This window comes from Pyrgilauda ruficollis, unplaced genomic scaffold (assembly GCF_017590135.1).
Source record: "Pyrgilauda ruficollis isolate IOZ18807 unplaced genomic scaffold, ASM1759013v1 scaffold59, whole genome shotgun sequence".
NCBI classification, from domain to species: Eukaryota; Metazoa; Chordata; class Aves; order Passeriformes; family Passeridae; genus Pyrgilauda; species Pyrgilauda ruficollis.
Window position 1 is genome coordinate 569828 of NW_024527599.1, and position 18855 is coordinate 588682.

Here is an 18855-nt window from a genome sequence, read left to right on the forward strand (position 1 = left end):
AAATGCTTGATTGAGTACATAAAATTTGCACACAGGCACAGGCCATGAGACCAGGCTCTGCTCTCTGCAAAGTCACTGCCAGGCACTGAGCCCTACCAAAATGTGACAAAAACTGATCCACAACATTTAATGGACTGTTGGGTAGGAGAGGGGAGAGGTGAGGAAAAGAGGGACGTAAGTGTGAAACCCTTAAGAAAACAAACTAACATATATATGTGGATTTAGCAACAGATGTCCTACTGAAGGAAAAAAAGGAAATGCATCCATACAGGCTGAGTTTTTACGCAAAGCAGCTGCTTTAGCGATTTACCACTACGAAGATTCAAACACCAGGGAGACAGGACAAAGGTGATGCTCCAGGCTCTGCAGTGACCTTGCCTGCTGAGAGCAGTGTTTTCTCCCAGCACAGACTGCAGCCCATGTCCCACACCTCTCCCGACCCGCACACAAAACAAAGCGTTTTAAAGCCCTGTGACAATTCCTCACGGAAGGTAAATGGTTCAAATGCTAAACGGTTCTGTCTGACTTTGGTAGCCTGAAAGTCAGTTTTCCAGCCCAAAGCTGCGAGTGGGGCGCTCCTGGGCCGGGCAGGGGCTGCTGCAGCTCGGGCTGGCCCCACACAGCTGTGCTGGCACGGGGACAGCGGGCAGCGAGCAGCCCCACGCAGAGGCAGGACACACAGACGCTTGTTCAGGAACAATGGCAGCCCAGGCCTATGGCAGGGAGGATCTCAGTCAGTCACGCTGCCTCTGCCAAGTGAGTGAGGAGAGGGAGAGGTGGGATTCGTCTCTTGTTGAGGGCTCTTGGGTAACACATGCACTGTTTCTCTAGAGGTGCCTCACCCCAGCAGTGAATGCAGAGAACCAGCAGATTCCTGACCTGAGGACCCCAATTTTCTAATTTTGTAAGTCTTTTCACCCTGTGTGTGCAGCCAGGGGCTGAGCTGTGTGTCACAGCCCACTGTGTCCCCTGTCCTGCCAGCAGGGTGACCCGGGCTCCCCTCCAGCAGTGGTGGGAGAGGGATCATCAGGAGCAGGGTTTTGTTTTGCTTGGATTTCTCACAACAAGAGAGTTTTAGCACACACACTCATGCAATTAGCATGGCATTATAATGGGTTTTACCCTCTGGCTGTACATACATTGTCTGAAAGATGCAAAAGCTGATACAATCTCGTTTAAAGGAGATATTCATAGTCATTTCAGCTATAATTTTTAAAAGAAAAGCCACCCACAGATTCATTAGGAGAAGGAGGAAAATATTACAGCAAAGCAGTGCTCAGTCCTCTTCACTTTACTGCCATGACCAGAGCTCTCTGGAAGGCTGCTCTGAACTTACAGCATGAGGCCTCTCCCCACGAAGGAGCAACAAAACTGAAAATCAGGAGCCCTGAAGGGCACAGCAGCAGGGAGGCTGAAGGAGGAGCACAAGTCAGGGAAGCACACGGAATCCCAGGATGACTCCATGGAGTGAGGAACAGCACTGACCAGAGGAGGATCCTGCAGCCACCCTCCGGCCAGAGACACAGCTCAGAGATGAACCACACCATGCCCTGTTAAACCACACCATTCCCTGTTAAACCACACCATTTCCTGTTAAACCACACCATTCCCTGATGAACCACACCATTCCCTGATGAACCACACCATTCCCTGATGAACCACACCATTCCCTGTTGAAGCACACCATTCCCTGTTGAAGTACACCATTCCCTGTTGAAGCACACCATTCCCTGATGAAGCACACCATTCCCTGATGAACCACACCATTCCCTGATGAACCACACCATGCCCTGATGAACCACACCATGCCCTGTTAAACCACACCATTCCCTGATGAACCACACCATTCCCTGATGAACCACACCATTCCCTGATGAACCACACCATTCCCTGTTGAAGCACACCATTCCCTCATGAACCACACCATTCCCTGATGAAGCACACCATTCCCTGATGAAGCACACCATGCCCTGTTGAAGCACACCATGCCCTGTTGAACCACACGATTCCCTGTTGAAGCACACCATTCCCTGTTATCCCACCTGTGAGCTACCTTAAATACCTGCTCACCCCGAGGAACAAGCCATAAACACTGACACGTGTGGACACCTACTTGCATCAGCAGTTTGGGGACTTAAAAAACATTCCAAAACTTGCAGTAAATCATTGCCTACAAAAAGTCCCAGTAGCTGCAACACAGAAGAATCTGAAACACTGAGGCAGAGTTGTTAGCGACAGCAGAATTTTTAGCACACAAGCATGGAAAAATAAGGTTTCATTGTTAAAAGACATTATCAAAAAGAACAGCTGTTATTTTTCGAGCTATTTAAGCACTGGATGTGCTGTTGATTTTCAGGTCACTATTGCTCTGTAGCAGCCTCCAGCTGGCAATACTTCAAAGATCCTAAAATGAAATATTTACAGTGGGTTAAAAGAAAAAAAAAATCTTTGAGAGATATTATATGAAAGCAAACTGCAAAAAGATAGCTAAGGAGATACTACTGAGCAAAACTTGGATTTCACTTGGATGTAACTTCGAGGCAGAGAAGCCAAGTCACACAGCTCCCTGTTTCATCCTTGGGGATCAGCTGAGGAGTCTGAGTGCCCACTGACACAACTGCTCGCCTGACAAGGAGCCAGGGGCAGGCTGATATGGATTGACAAAAGCTGGGAGAAGGTGTTCGCAGACAAAAGTAAAAACTTCTTGTACTTTTAGACATCTGGGACCTAAAAAAATATACTCCACCTGCTAAATATTTTGGCAAGTAAAGGAGGTTTTGCATTCAGGAATCTGCATGTGAGCAACAGTTTGTGTTTGCTGGAAAAGCACTGAACAGAAAATAAGTTACTTAAGAAGATTACACAAAAAGACAATTTAATTAACTGACTAGCAGTGTGCATTCTCAGCATTTCATTAAGTTTTCTCAACATTCTCCATGGAATACTGTAAAGTAATCAAAAAATACCCAAAGGCACTTCAAGAAAACCTGTAAGTTACTCCAAATAGCCAAGTTTTTCTAACATATATCCCCAGGAGCTGGTCTTTTTAGTGGTATGGGATCTGTTCAGGGAAAGAACTGAATATTCGCAAGCTAACAGATTTCATGTAGAGCTTTCACATGAGCCTGAAGAAAACATCCAGATTCCATTTCCACTTACAGGTATTTTACAGGAAAGGGTTAAGTGACTTCAAAGGTGTGCTTCACTCCCTCCTGCTAAACGCAGACCTCTCCAGAGCTCCTTTTCCAACCATCGATGTCCTAAAAAAGCCTTTTAACGTTGGTTCTAATCACACCCTCCAGCATGTGTGCCATTATCACTTATTCTTTACAAATCAGAGCTAAAAGCAAAACTGATTACTGCAAGAAATCTGTCTCCTTGAACAAAAAGTGATTCAGAGTATCTTACTTAAAAGAAAGGAGTGAAAATTAAAGGGATACTGTTATGGCTAATATCTTTAAAAATGTTTAATTTGTCTTCCTTCATGGAAGCTTAAAACTGAAACTGCTTTCCAAATCAAATTTATTTCTCCATTTACACAAAATTTTCTGACTATGCTTTTTATTCACTTCTCAACTGCCTACATGAACCACAGCTACAATAAATTACTATACTACACATGACATTTATTCGGATACATTTTTATTTTTAATTCTTTTTTTTTCAGCCAGTGACATAGCTCTGGATGTGATGTTCACAAATAAATGACACGCCCAATAAACACATAAAGCTCCATGTATTTTTACAGTTCTTTCTTCTTTATTTTTAAAGCTTATACCACTCTAACATGCACATTCCTGCCCCAATTCACTGACCTCTATTCCCATTCCCACCAGCCAACCAAGAAAAACCCAGATGAGAAACCTTCCTCTCCACGTCCAACGAGCCTGCAGCCTTGGCACAGTTCCTGGAGTATTTCTGCACCTCCAGAGCAAAGTAGGTTAATAAGGTCTCTGGCCATATCCCCGAGTGACGCCTGGCTTCCTGCAGCAACAACCCAGCACCTCTGCTCCACCAGCAGCTCCCTCCTCAGCTCCCACCCTCCCAGCCCTCCAGACCTGGACAGAACACACCAACAGCAGCCTGAGCTCCTTTCTGCTCATCACACAGCAACCCCTGCGAAGCATCCCAATCCACAGCTCCACGCTTCCTCCGACAGGGAAACCTGTCCTACTTCAGCCATTCCTTCTGCACCTGTGTTTGGCTGTTTCCTGACACAGGACAGAATCAGAAGAGGGTTCAAACCAAAGTGCACAACAAGTATTCGAAACTCAGTACTTCAAAGTAATAACACTGCAGTGTTCCCTGCTTCCACCAGGGAAATATTTGTATCTGTTGGTTAAGGATTAAGCCTCAGGACTTTGATGTATTTGTACAGAAATACACAAATAAATAGGTATATATGCATGAGGCTGAGGGTACCTTTTAATTTTATGAATTACTGCTATTTATAGTCATCTCCCCAAATTCTGCAGTGATGATAAATAGATGAACATTCATCAAGGTTTTTAGCTTGAAGAGCCAAATCTTATTTACTGACCTTTCAAGTTTCAACTTACTCCGCCTGTTCCCTATTCAAAGGAATTCTGTATTCTACAGTAATACAGAACACAGAATTGAAACCCAGAATGCTTTGAAGATGAAATCCAGAATGCTTCATAGATAACACTTTCTCTTCCATTCTCTTTATCACAAATTATTTTAGATAACAGTGTTTTATTTGTCTTGCATAGGTATGGATGTTAGAATCACCAAACTTTAAAATATTATTTTAAATGCACACCAAGCCTGTAAGATGCTGTAATTCCCAAGCCCAACACTTCACCACGGCCAAAGTAAACCCTGAGCAGAGACATCTCAATTGCTCTGCTGCTGAACAAACCAAAGCAAGAGCTGAGAGCCAAAGGAGCAGCACATCTGACACGAGCTGTGCAGCTCTTCCCAGAGTGGCAGCTCAGGATCATCCCTCAGGCTGTCTGACAACGGTGGCAAAGCCACATCAGCTGTGTCCTTGTAGCTGTACACAAGGCATTGCACATCAGCTTTTCTAAGGCTTCCTCCGCACATTTTACTCATCTAAACTATTGCAAACTGCTGCAATTTTTTTTTCTATGTAAAGATTTCTATGTGCTCCACCCTGCCCAGTCATTCCTTCTCTGAATTACTGTAGGAACAGAAGGGACATGTCAAAACACAAGTGTGAAATAAATAAATTCCTAACCTCTACCGTCCAAAAGTCTAGAAGATGTCTCAGATGGGATATTTTTGGAACATGAAAGAAGTGCTTTATATTTTATTACACGTTAATGAAGATTTAAGAAAGACCCATAGCCTTGCAAAAAAGAAGGAAAAAAAAAAGTAAAAATCAGTCTTCTATTTATTGCCAGGGCATTTAAAGACACACCAGTCTGCCATTACCATGGGCCAGTGAAGTGAATGATCCCCTGTCACATACCATCAAGTCTCCCGGTGCTGTAAAAATTCCACCTATTTCCTTGACAGTCTCAATTACACTGGAGCCATAACCACTCCTTTTCAACAGAGTCAAAAGGCAGTTTCAGAAATCCGGAGACACTGGAGTGACACACTGAAGTGGAGAGGTGAACAGCACCTCTGAGTGAACAGCCTGCTGAGAGTGGGACGAGACTGCTCAAAATTCTTCTGTGTCTGCAACAGCAGAACATGTAACTGATGAATTTCTGTGAGAGGTCGTTTGGCTACTGTTCAAATGTCTGAAATACTGTAAAATTTGCAAAATCTACATTTTCAGGTAAGCCAGCCAACCCTGTTCCTGTCTTGGTGCCAGGGCCAGGTGACCTGTACCAGGTGCTGGAGGCAGCACAGCTCCAGTGATCCTCAGCCTTTTCCCCTTCTAAAACTCACCCACAAAATGTCATCTTACAGAACTGTTTAAAATATTACAAGATCTTCAGGGAAAGTGTGTCTCTCCCTCTTCCCACTAGAAGAAAACCAGCCTGAATTGTTATAAACCAAATCAACTGATGTGCTACAATGCAGTTGGTTTGGTTTCACATCTCCATCCACAGAAACACCAAGGTCTGCCCTGCAGGACTCCCTTTTGACCTCCTCCTTTCACAGCTGTATTTAGCTTCCAGTGATCTCCATGACCTGACAGGAAAATCCTAATATATGTTTCTCTGTTCTGAGTCTGTCAAAAACCCTGTGATAACAGATGGAATGACTACCATGGGTGCAATTCCAGGGGAATGAAATTAATGACTCTAAAATACTTCAAACTCAAAATTTAAACAATAATTCAGCATGAAATAAAATTATTACAGAAGAATTCCCTTTACTGGGTCATTTGGTAAGTGACAAAATCTCCTTGGGAACAACTGTGGGAGTGATGATATATACATTTAATATTCAAATTACCAAACACCTGTCAGTTCTCAATGTTTTAGATGAGGTTTCACACGAGTAAACAGTAGCTTAAAAATTATAAGGTGACATGCCCAAGACAGAGATCAGAAAAAAAGCCACAAGTAGGTCAAAGCTGGTCCTGATTCTGTCAACATTCACCTACTTTTCCTCAACTGCTTCAGAAAACAATAAGCAATCCAAACCTAAAGAACGTACACGCTTTGCTTCTGCAGCAGGGGCAGAAGGGAAGCTCAGCTCAGCTTACAGGCTCGGGTGAGGATGTGAATGCCCTGCTGGCAAAAGCACGGTGCAAGTTCTTGATCCTGACTTTTCAAGCGCAATCAATGAGCAAATATGCTCAGAAAAGCACTCTGATACCTTGAGGTGTCTATAATAATTGAAAAACCAAATCAAATGGACTTTCCACTTCATAATTAAAATCTGCTTTTAGTTAAGCTCTTAGGTAGAACTCTTACTGTCTTCAATTAAATCAAGTGATCCATGGTAAAACAGATTTTTTAAAGTATCATTTTTGCTTCTCAGAGTGGCTGTAGGACATTCTCTTTTAGAGCAGTGGTGCACAAAGACTGGCAGAGTGCAGGATCTGGGCTGGTCTGTAGTCACTGACACAGAAGGATTCCCCAGCACACACAGACACTCCCCTCTGCACACACAGTCCCGATCCACAAGGAAAAGATAAAATTCTTTCCCCGCCAAATCACAAATGGCAACTTTCAATGCCTTTTAGATTTAAACCTGAAGATGGTTCTAGCAGATCTTAATTTCACATCCTTTTGTTCCAGCTCATCATGTGAATATTCACTGGTGAAGCAGCACTGGACAGAACACTAATGATGCAGGCCATGGGCCCTTTAAATTAACTGCAATTATTATGTGGGAGCTTCTGCCCCCAACAATTTGAATTTAGACATAAGAATAAAGTAGATGCTAATCATTACTCACTGCCATTTCACTTTAAAAGCTGGGTATTATTTTTATACTAGCCTTGGTTGGTTCTGTGTTTGGTAGTTGGGGTTTTTTTTCATTTCCATATGCTGAACCACAGGAAAACAAAAAGCACTAAACCCCACTGGTCTTTACCTGTACATTATGTTTACAACAGCAACTGTGAGAACAATGACTTAGAAGACATGTGCCCAAAGACAGTTGACAAAACTACTGGCAGATCTTCATTTCTGGGTCTATTCCTATCTGTCCTTGAGATTGAGATACGAGCTGTGACTTGAAAAACGCGAATTGATCGGGAGACTCCTGACTTCTGTTCAAAACCAGAAATAGTATCTCAATTCCCCTTGCGTTGTTTTGACTGTCTTCACTCTGTTTCTTTTAAAGACTGAGAGCAGGCCTGAGGTGCCCCCCCGGTGCTGGGACAGCCCTGCACACAGCCCACGCGTGACCTTGGGCAGCGCTGCGTGCGCACGCGAGGCACACACGGCTCCTGGACCTGTGTGACCCACAGCCCTGCCCTGGCCAGAACAGCAACAGAAACAGTCATTCTGCTTCATCACCATACCCACCAGCTACAAATCCACATCAAGGTCTGGTCTCCTCTTCAAACACATCAGGGACAAGAAAGCACTGAGAGGCGCAGGAAATTCTTTTCTTCATTCTACCAAAAACGCTAGCCTAGGAATTGATACAATTAAGAAAGATGGATGGCAAGCAGCCCAGAAATAATAATGCCTTCTCTTCCTCGTCCTGAAAAGAAATCCTCCTTCCAAAGACTGCTCTGAACGAGCCAAGCAGAACTTAGAGAAACATCCAAAGAGAAGTTATACTGCAAGATGAGAACAGCCTTTAAACAATGCTTTTGTCCTGTCACTATGCAATCTCTGGGGGGAAAAAGCTCTAATTGAGGCTTTCAAATAGTCTCACATGGGCTGCCAAGGGCCTTTAAAAACGAAGGCAGGAGGAAGCCAAGCAGGCCCCCAGTTAAAAGGCAGAGACACACTTGTGCTCAGAAGCCAGTGACCTGTAGCTCCACTCCAGACAGGAGTGCCCTACATCAATCAAGGGCTTCAGAACGGACTGGGAGAGAACTGTTTCTGTATTTCCTGTAGCATACCTTAACCCATTCGGAACCAAAACAGCTAAGGCCGAGCAGAATGGCTCTCAGAGAAAGCCAGTCCCCTGGCCCAGAGCCCAGAGCCCGTCCAGGCTCCCCTCCCTCACCCCCAGAGCACACACCCCAGCAGCCGAGCACAGGAGGAACACTGCTCCTTGCTGGGAGCTGCCACTGCCTTCCTGCACTAAGGTTTGCTATTCCAGACAAATACTCTTCCATAGCTACATGAATTCATATCAAACAATAAAGTGCATTACCTGCAATAGCCAACTCCACACACACTGCCAAGGGAGAAGGCAGAGTCAGTCACTCTTCAGAAAAAGCACAATAAAGGAGCTCAAACCCTGAATAAGTACTTGGCCACCAGCTTCACTGGTCCCATTGAGCAAAGGCCCTACCCTGACACCTCTGGGGTGGGAAAACCAAGCAAACCCAGAGAGCAGCACCTGCTGGTACCCAGGAATGGAGACAAACTGCTGTGAGCCAGGAGCAGGCTGAGGATCAGCACCACTCCAAAATGACAAGGAAACTCAAACACCACTTCCTCTCGTGAGCAATTTCTTTTTTTTTTTCTTTTTTTTTTTGCAACTATTAAAATGTATTTTCAAATAAAAGAGAAGGGAGGAAAGAAAATCCTCCTCTAAAGTCCAAGGATTACTACAGTTCCCAGTATATTCCACTTTTCCACAAAATTTCCTGTAAGAGTTTTTGAACAGAATGTTCTGAATAACCTCTTCTTTTTTCGAATTACACATAGGAACCATCATATAATGTTCTAAGAAAATTCAAGAAATAAGAGAATATGTATTTTACACAATGATTCTGCTATAACCATTCTGATGTTATATCCAACAGCAAAAAGAGCATAAAAATTCCACTCACACACAAATGCTTCCAAGCCTTTATAGAAAAACACCACGTCAGGAAATTAAAGAATGATACTACCAGGACATACTGATTCTGCCACAGCCCTCAAGATTAAAGCTCAAATTCTTACTAAGCACTTTTAAAGACTGTACATGGCCATGTTCCAGAGCTGTAGCCATGGAAGTTGTTCCATATCAAGGCTGGTGTAAGTCTGCCTTCATTTATCCATCACGATTGCATAAGAAAAGATGATGCAGCTTTAAATACTGAAATGAAGTCCAGATTATTCTGGTAGGTTTGGTGGATTGTTCTGGTGCATTTCGAGCAGCACTTTGGTACCTGGCTGTCCTCCCCTGCAGCTTTGTGCCCTCCTGTCCCCACAGCAGCCTGAACAGCACCACGTGCACTCACTTCGCACACCTGAGCTCACCTGAACACGACTGGCATTTTTCCACAATTACTGAAACCCCCCCAGGCAATTTGTAGCAAAACTAGGGAACTGTGAACCCAGAGAACTGAGTGACAGCTGCACTGATCGAGGCTCTCAGCAGACGCACAATACAAAGCTGAACCTTACAAGCAGCAGCTCCTCAGTGATTTTGAGGCGTCTGTGACCATGGGCAAGTTGGGGATTTCCCCAAATGAGCCCCAGTTCTGTGACCCACATGCTGGAACCACCAGTGTTCACAGTTTGCACCCACAGGACACACCTAGGATGGCCACGTGTTTCCAGAGGAGATGACTTTGCTCTTCTCCAGGTTCCTCCTGCAATGCACTATGGATGGAGCTCCAGTGATTTCCACAGGGAAACGTTATTTATTTTCTGCAATTTACCCCTTGGCTCCAAACACTACTGTTTTCATTTAAGCATGCTGTTGGTAAGCTGCACTTTATACCAAGTACCAGAGACAATGGCAGAAAATAAGAAAAATGGGGAGAAGTGATGAAAAAGTCAGAAAAAGACAGTGGGGGAAATAAAAATTAAATTAAATATATGACCTGTGTTATTTTAAAAAAATACTGCTACAACAACATTAGCTTTTCTAACCCCTCTCAGACAGGTGATGACTATGGTTTGTACCACCTGTAGCTACCACCCATTCAGTGCCCATCCCATCCACTTTTTCCCTGCTACTGCTGATTATAAACAAATGCAACCATCAATAAAGAAAGCATTGATCCCAGCAGTCTCTATCCTTTCATACATGTTTGTGCTGCCTGCCATCTGCCACTTTGATTTAAGCATCTCCCACCTTACTCAGGGGTCTGCTTTTACAAAACAGGTGCAGTAGTTACTCTGACTACCAATAAACCAAAACTTACAGCAGCTACTGTGAGATCTTCTAGCACTTAAAACTCTTTGTGGATTTTTAACATACCTTTTAAAAAACATTGCCAATTACATTAATGAACACAAATTCCACTTAAGCAAACTCGACACACCTTTGAGCCAGCTTTTCTCACAAGAACAGCTGCACATTACCTACTCCAGACCAGGAGGCAGAACTTTCCAGAGGATTAAAGATACATGAGACCCAGATACAACCATTACAAGTAATCAAAAAACGCTTCAAACATATCCCCAAGGCTTCCTCCACTTCACCTGCCCAAAGCTATTCTTTCTATCCCATTGTTCCCTGAGAAATGAAGCAGCCCAGGCACATCCAGCAGCCTCCCCCCAGATCCTTTCACAGCCTTTATCTCCTGCTCTGGGGGATCCCACACTCTGGGCTGCACCCTCACACCTTCACCCCCCCAAAACACCAACAGCTCTGTACTGGATTAGGGAATTCAACAACTTAAATATCCTCTTAAAAAGAGATGAAAGAGTCAGGGGGAGAGGGAAAAGAACATCTGAAATGTGTCTTCTGGAAAATCAATATTAGACTGCAGATCCAGTCACAAGCTGTAACATTTGCAGAATTCAGAGGAAAGAAGAAAAAACACTGAGTGCTACCAGGATCTAACTGGATTATCAGCATCCAGTCCTGTGTGGATACAAACAACATCAAGGTCTGCAGGTGCTGCACAGCAACTTGCATTTCAAGTGACCTCTGAAACGCTGACCTTGGCATAATTTACAGTGAACTAATTTATCCCAAATGGTCCTTGCCCAACTTGGAGAGAAAAAAAAATGCTATTCACATTCCTTCTTTCTTGCATCATGTTACAAGACAATAATGAACAACTCGTATATTACTTGGATAGAATTTCACCTAATCCCAACGTCTAATTTGAATGCAAGGAGTTATTATATCCATTTCATTTAATTCACTCCATTTGGGAAACAGTCATTTAAATGTTAACAGAATTTTTCTTGTCAGGAAATTTGAAAAAAAATCCCCAACCACTCAAACATATAAAGCTTTGCAAAATTTCCCACATAGAAAAACCTGAATAAGGTCATTGTTCTACTACATTTCTTCACAAATAAGGTCAGAATCCAATTTAGATAAAGCAATCCCATAAAAAATCCTGACACAGGGATCCAAGGGACCTGCAGCTCCTTCCATTGTGATGGTGAATGTGAAACCCCATCCCCACTCTACTCCGTGCCCATTGCCAGTGCTGCCTCCTTTGCCTTAGGCATCCTCCCGGTTCCCTCCAATAACTGGATAAAAATGACTCTGCCTCCTTATGAAATCAGTGTCTATGTGCATCAGACAACAGCAGAACTCACTGAAGGAGAACACAAAGAGTGCAAAACTCGCGGTCTAAGCCCGGCCCCGCGGCGCTGGGGGAGGCGAGAGCGCAGTGCCAAGAGCCCTTCTGTGCCCCTGCTCTGTGCCCTGGGCCCGGGGTTCCACCCCAGCCCTCTCCTCTGGGGTGGGGGAGCAGCAGAACAGAGCCAGCACTGCCCCGCAGTAACAAAAATGTCGCTTCAGCCTAACACAAAATGTCACGTTACCTGTTAATTAACAGAGAGTACTTCCTGTGGTCAACTACTGTCTTCTGCTAGCAACTGAGGTTTGAGGGACTGGAAAAACATTATAGCTTTAACTTCAGAAAAAGCCTCTCCCACCAAAAGTCCTAATGCATTTCATAAAATAAATGTCTATAGTTCAGCTTTTGCTAAACTTTCCTTGCTTACCAGCCTAGGCATCCTTGTAGTATTAACTATGCCAAACATCATTGTGGTTTTCAGCAATATCAGATAGCACAAGGGGAACTTCTCCTGCCACTTCTCAGACTTCTCTGAACCCATAACACCTTTTTTTCCTTAATACACATTCTGGCAATTTTGTCCCAAACACATTATCCCCACTGCCTCCTTGCTCAGCAGGACACATTCCTTTAAAGGAAAGGGAGATTATCAGTTTATCCTGGAAACGTCTTTCCTGCTGCTGTGCTTAGTATCAGCGCTGGGATAAAACCCTCTTAAAATAGTTCCAGGGTCCAGGCAACAATCCATTGTATGCAATATTCTTTTGGGTTTCATGGAGCAATGACTTTGGCATTTTCAGGCCTTTGCAGGCCAGGAACAAACAGTAGATTAAGGCTAAATTATTTCTGCCCTTAAAGTTATGACAGCCTGAACATGATGTCCTGTCTCAACACCAACAGCCAAACTGTTTGGAACACTGAAGAAAAAGGATTAGGTGCAAGTACATTAACCCACACACACAATTTCAAATGGAGTAAATCAGGAATTTAAAAAATAGTAATTCAAACACTTCCTTCTATTGTCACTTGTAACAGATTTCCCACAGAGATGCATTTTAACATGGATTTGACATTATTAAGAGAGATTGCTTGGTTCCACAGTTTTTGATGAACGACAGGAACTTTTCAAAATTGAGAGACACAAGGAAGACAAGTAGAATTCCCGCACCCCTTACATTCCTGTCCCACTGGAGTAGATACATCCCAGCCAACAGGACATTTCCACATTTCAGCAGCAGGGTTACCACCTTGAACCAGCAGCAAGAGTCATTATTCCCTATGTCCCTCCTGCAGCTGCAGAGCCTCTTCACCAGTCCAGGAACCTGCATGAAAACAGCACCAGCACCTCTTGCACAGGGACTGAGGCTTCACCCCTCCTTTCAAACCTAGCAGCCTTGGCAGGTTCAATTGATACATTTTCTTAATTATCATTATTATTATTTTTTTAGGAATCCCACCAGATGGCAGCAGCATGTCTCCCCAGCAAAACTGGGAGCACTTCTCCAAAGGACAGCTCCTCATTCTTGGAACAGACACAAGACTTCCAAAACTCAGTCCCACTCAGTCTGAACCACAGGACACAGACAGAGCTTGTCGATGACACTAAAATCTGGATTTTTTCAGCACTTTAGGAACATGAGAGCAGGGAACACTCCAAGAGCAAATCACTCTGGTTTTGGCAAATGAGGAACATGACTGGGTTTGCAGCAATTCACCACGCCAGAGTGCGGGGAAACAAACCTGCAGGACCGGGGGAAAGTCCCTGCAGACCTGCCCCTGCTCAGCAACACCCTCCCCGTGCCAGGTCAGCAGGCAGAGCAGATGCTGTGCCAGGGACAGCTGATTTCCCCCAAGTGGTGCCCAGCTGAGCGAGGACGTGGCTGTGTGCACAGACACCAGGGCAGCAGCGCCTGCCTGCAGGGGTTAATAACCAAAGTGCTGAAGCACCAGGCTTTGGCTCTTCCCGAGTGAAAAACTCCAGCAGCACATTAGCTACCCCGAAACATCATCGAGTAGCAGACAAATGAACTAATGACAAATGCTAATTCAACTGCCAAGAGAAAATCTCTCTGGGTGAGGTAACGGGAAGCGCAAGTCCGCACGCTGATCGCTCGTGTGATGCACTGAACTGACTGCAGGTCAGCTGTACCTCCCAACAAAGCACTGACACACCAGAGCAGGTGGAAGTCTCGTGCAAGTACCCCGACTGTCGATGGAATAACAACCATTTCCCTCAGAAGCACTGATGAAAACTTTTCAGTCACCTATTAGCACAAATAATGCTCAGACAAGGTACTGAGAAACAATGAATCCTCCTTCCAAAGTCACTCAGGCTTTGAATCCCGTGTCACGCCTGAACCCAAGTGCACATTGCTCATGCCCAAGTCACCTCAAACTATAAATACTCAAGTCAGTGTTTACTTTATCTCACATAGCTAAAATTCAATTACACGGGCATTCTTGCACATTTTGAACGAAACTGAAATTCAGTTTAATTACTGCTTACAGACCCCTAAACTGAGCCTGCCCTCACCAGCAGAAGTTAACACGAAATGCCAAAAGCTGAGCAGTGACCACTGAAATCAAACCCACGTGAGCAAAGAGGAACTCACTCCCACCAATGACACCCTCGGCCAGTGCAGCCCCAGCTCTGCCGGAGGGATCCCAGCTCCCAGCTTCTGCTTTCAGCTAACACCCTCCCCCTCTGCTGTTTTCTCTTTCCCGAGCTGTTGTTACCTCCAAGCAAGGCCGTAGCTGCAGCTCTGCAGGCACAGTCCCCCGGGGCACCTGCCGGGCGGCCGCAGGTGTGCAGCCCAGGGCTCGGGATGGGTGGATGCTTTTGGCACTCTCTCCTACCTGATGTCAGTCAGACCCTTCCCTCTACACCTCCTCTCTGCCCCCAGCACTCTTAATGATATTATATTTAAATATGCAAGCGTGACCTTTCATTCTACTGAATATCATGGAAGCAGATCTCTCTCTGCACCCTGCTTTTTGGCGAACAGAACTGGGAAAACGAAGACCTGGGAAATGCACAGGCAAACGAAACACCGGTAAAAAAAGGGCTGATCTTACATAACGACATAAATTTAAGCAAAGACTGTAACAAATTAAGTTATAGAACGCCATACTTTAAAAAATACAGAAACTGATGGAAATACCTTCAGATAATTTTTTACAGCAGATTCCTTGTCAGTTTTCATTCTTTTACACCCACTTTTTAATGCTGTACCACAGCCAGAGCACGGCAGTGCTGACTGCACAACAGCTCCCCTCCGACTGGGAGAACTCGGCGTTTAAATTAACTCCCCAGCTCTGAGGGAAGGCACACGAGAGCAAGCACAGCACTGACCTGCACCTCGCTCCTGCAGCTCCCTTGGCCTTCTCACAAAGCACCATTTTGCTACCAGCACCGGGCTGGTGACGCGTGGCCACCCTGAAGGGCTGGGCTGCAGGCACGAGGGGTTTTTCTCTCCTGAGGCCTGCCCTGCTGAGCCCTCTGCCTCGGTACACTGGCACAGCCGTGGCCCGGCCACTCCTCTCACTGGAGCTGCAGCTCGGCCAGTGCCTAAAGCAAAACTCCTGGGGCACCCCAGAGGCTCGGCTGGGAACCAGGCAGGGGGCTGGGACACCAGGCACAGCTGCACGCTGCAAACTTTGCATTCGTGCTGCAGGAAGTGCACTGCAACACGCCTGCTCTCCAGAACAACCCCCTGCCAGCCTTCGTGCTTCCCAGGCACAGCTCGGAGCAGGGCACGCTGACAAACATTTATATACAAATATATATAGACACTGCTGCCAGCTTTGTGTCGGTGCTCCTGAAGGGCACTAATTACATACATGGCTCTAAGGTAGTCACAAAATGCATTAGGAGAGATTCCGCTCCGCTGACAGACTCCTCTGAAATGCGGCTGGGGGATAAAAGGGCCGGAGGCAGAGCTACAGCGAGGCAGGAAATCCCATTTCCATTTTTGAGAGGGGAGCAAAGTTCAGCTGTGCTGTTTTAGGTAGCACACAGCACTACCGCAGGTCAAACCGCCGTGAGACAAAGATCTTGACAGGTGACTGCACAAGGAAGACATTTTCATACGCTTTTCATTTCTGACTCTTAAGCCGGGTCAAAATGAATATTCTAATGCTCATTTGTTAACCTGAAATTTTAGGAAGCACGGCTTAGCTGCACACTCTAATTAAAGGTACAGAAAGGGCACAAACAAGCTGCATTGTCTCAGAAGAGAACGGCAGGGTGGGCTGTTAGTCAGAGGTGGCTCCTCACCACTGGGAACCTCGTTCTGCCAACGCAAACAAGCGAAGCAACTTTCTAAGAACGGAGAAGAACCAGCAAAAAAACTCTTAGTAAGCAGCTCTCTTGTATTCTGATTCAAATGACAAAAACAAGGATGAGTTATGATCAGGTAAAGAATGACAAGGAGGTATCGGTTCACTTTTGTCTCTACTCACCAGACAACACCAAAGGCTCCGTATCCGATGGGTCTGTCCGGCTCAATGTCCAGTTGCTGCTGTGGATGTTGTGAGTGCTGATGATGGTGCGCTTTGACTGCAGCAGCTGCTGCAGCCTGTACCTGAGCTGGGGCTGCTGCAGCCGGTCCGGGGGCCTGGCCCGGGGCCGGGGATGGGAAGTACGGCTGCTGCTGCCCTGGGTTCAACATCGCGGCGGCGGCGGCCGCGGCTGCGGCGGCCGCGGCGGCCGAGGAGGCATGCTGCTGCACGGGGTGCACCGCGGCCGCCGAGCCGGCGTGCAGGTGGTGCTGAGCATGGTGGTGGTGATGGAGGTGAGGAGGAGGGAGGTGAGGAAGGTGGTGGTGATGGTGGTGGTGGTGACCTGCTGCTGCCGCAGACGTACCGCCATTGTAAGCCGCCATCATTTTTGCGTTGGCTGTTGTGCCACAAAGAGACATTCAAAAAAATGCCCTTTGATTGGATAACAACTGGGTCAAGCTGTCATTTGGCCACAAAAATTAAATCTGCTACACTTTAAAAGAAGTTGGGTTTCATCATACACGGCCCACCTTTAAAAACATGGAGCTCCACTGGCCTTATCTCCTCGCGAAGCCAAACAACTCGGGGAGTCTCTTCATGTGTGCGGGCGCCAACCCCTTCCCCAGCATCCAGCCGGGCTTGGCTACTCCAACTCCATCCTTGGGCAGCTGGGGTGGGGCTGGGGTGGGTTTTTTCCTTCACTTTTGGTTATTTTTGTCGTTTTTCTTGTTATAAAAATTAAACACCGTGATCAATCCCCCTTCCCTCCGGAGGGAGGGCTCGGAGCCTCTGCCCTGAACACCCCGCGAGGGCCGGCCAGCCTAGCCCTGCCATTCCCACACCCTCTCCATGTGTCCCCCGAACCTCCCTGAGCCCGGGCACCTCCTACATCATCGCTCCCTCCTTCCAGACACCTGCTCCCTCCTTCCAGGCACCTGCTCCCTCACAGCAGCAACAACTCGGGAGTTTGCAACTTTTCCTTGAAGGCCTGAAACACACACAAGGACCCAGAGAAAGTGAGGGGGGGGCGCAGGGCGAGGAGAGGGGGGCGAGGGGGCTAAAAGAAGATAAAAACAGAAAGAGGAAGGGAAGGGCCGGGGCAGGACAGGGATCGCGGGGGGGGGCGGAGGAGGGGGAAAAGTGGCGAATCCCCACCACGGCGCGGCACCGCCCCCGTGACCCCGCCGGCCAATCACCGCGCGCCGCCGCGCCCGGAGCCGCCGAGACCCCGCGAGATTCCCTCACCTCACACAACCCTCACCCCGGGCGGCCCCGCCTCCCTCACCTTCCTGCCACTCACAGGGGGCCGCCGGCCAATGGACACTGCTCCTGAGCCAAGTCCCGCCCCCGGGACCCGCTTTTCGCCCAATCGCAGCGGCCCATCCAATCCAATTAGCCAATGAAGAGAAACGAAAGCCCGAAAAGAGGTTACTGGGCCAATGGCACTGGGAGGCGGGGCGGCGGCGTGACCGACAGCTCTCCTCACCAGTGGACGGAGCCGGTGGGCGGTGAAGGAGCAGCCGCCCCACAAATCACGGAGCGCGGCGCCGCGTGACGGATGAGGAAGCGGCCGTTCCGCCGTCCCACAGGCGGCTAAACGGCCAATGGGCGGAGGAGATCCGCTGACGGGCGGCGGACGGAGCCAATAGCGTCCCGGGGCGGGGTGAGGTGAGGACGCGGCGCGCGCGGGGTCACTGTGGGCGCTGAGGGGGCGGCGGGCAGCGCGGTGCCAGCCGCGGTGAGGGCGGGCTGCGGTGCCGCGCCGGGTCCCGGCGTGTCCTTGTGCCCTCCCACTGCCCGCTCCCGGCGCCCGCCAGCGGCTCCCTCTGTGCCCGCTCTGCTCCCGCCCGGGTCACGGTGCCCTCGGGTCCCACAGCACGGGGGCCCACGGGGGCTGCCCGCGAAGGGCGTGGCGGTCTGTGGGGTTTCGGGGCCTGTTTTTCCAGTCCCTGAGGACTGGAGAGCCGCAAATGCGGGGCTGGCAGCGGGGCCCCTGGGCTGGGGCAGCATGTCATGCCGTGCGTGAGCTCCCCTTGGCAGGAGAGGGAAGTAAAGCGCTAATGAGAGGCTGTAGATGCTCCCAGCAGCACCGCTGCCCGCGGCAGTCTGCAAGGCTCCCTTCCCTCCTCAGAACGCGCTCAGGGGGCTCACCGCGAGGTACGTGTTAACCAGGACCGAAATGTTCTTTGGTGGTTGTTTTAGTTCCCTCACGCTATGAGTCTGCATGCTTGGGGACTGCAGTGTCTTTGGGTAAGGCACCAGTGTTCCCTAAAACACGGGGGTGGGTAAGAACTCGACAGTTTTAACACCTTCCATTTTCTCATGTGAATATTAATCATATCTGATTAATAGTT

General features: G+C 47.4%; 1 protein-coding gene across 2 annotated transcripts in view; it reads right to left on the reverse strand.

Moving 5' to 3' along the window:
* The window catches only part of NLK (nemo like kinase), a 35841-nt gene extending 18324 nt beyond the window's left edge, over positions 1-17517 (reverse strand). The window contains exons 1-2 of one of the 2 annotated variants that reach the window (XM_041482870.1): positions 17416-17486; positions 16463-17226 (exon numbers count right to left, since the gene is read on the reverse strand). In XM_041482870.1, the coding sequence (XP_041338804.1) occupies positions 16463-16920 (458 nt within the window). In that variant the 5' untranslated portion in view covers positions 16921-17226; positions 17416-17486. Of the gene's footprint in view, positions 1-16462 lie in introns of both variants that reach the window. The other variant, XM_041482871.1, reaches the window with a different exon arrangement.
* Positions 17518-18855: the final 1338 nt, after the last annotated feature.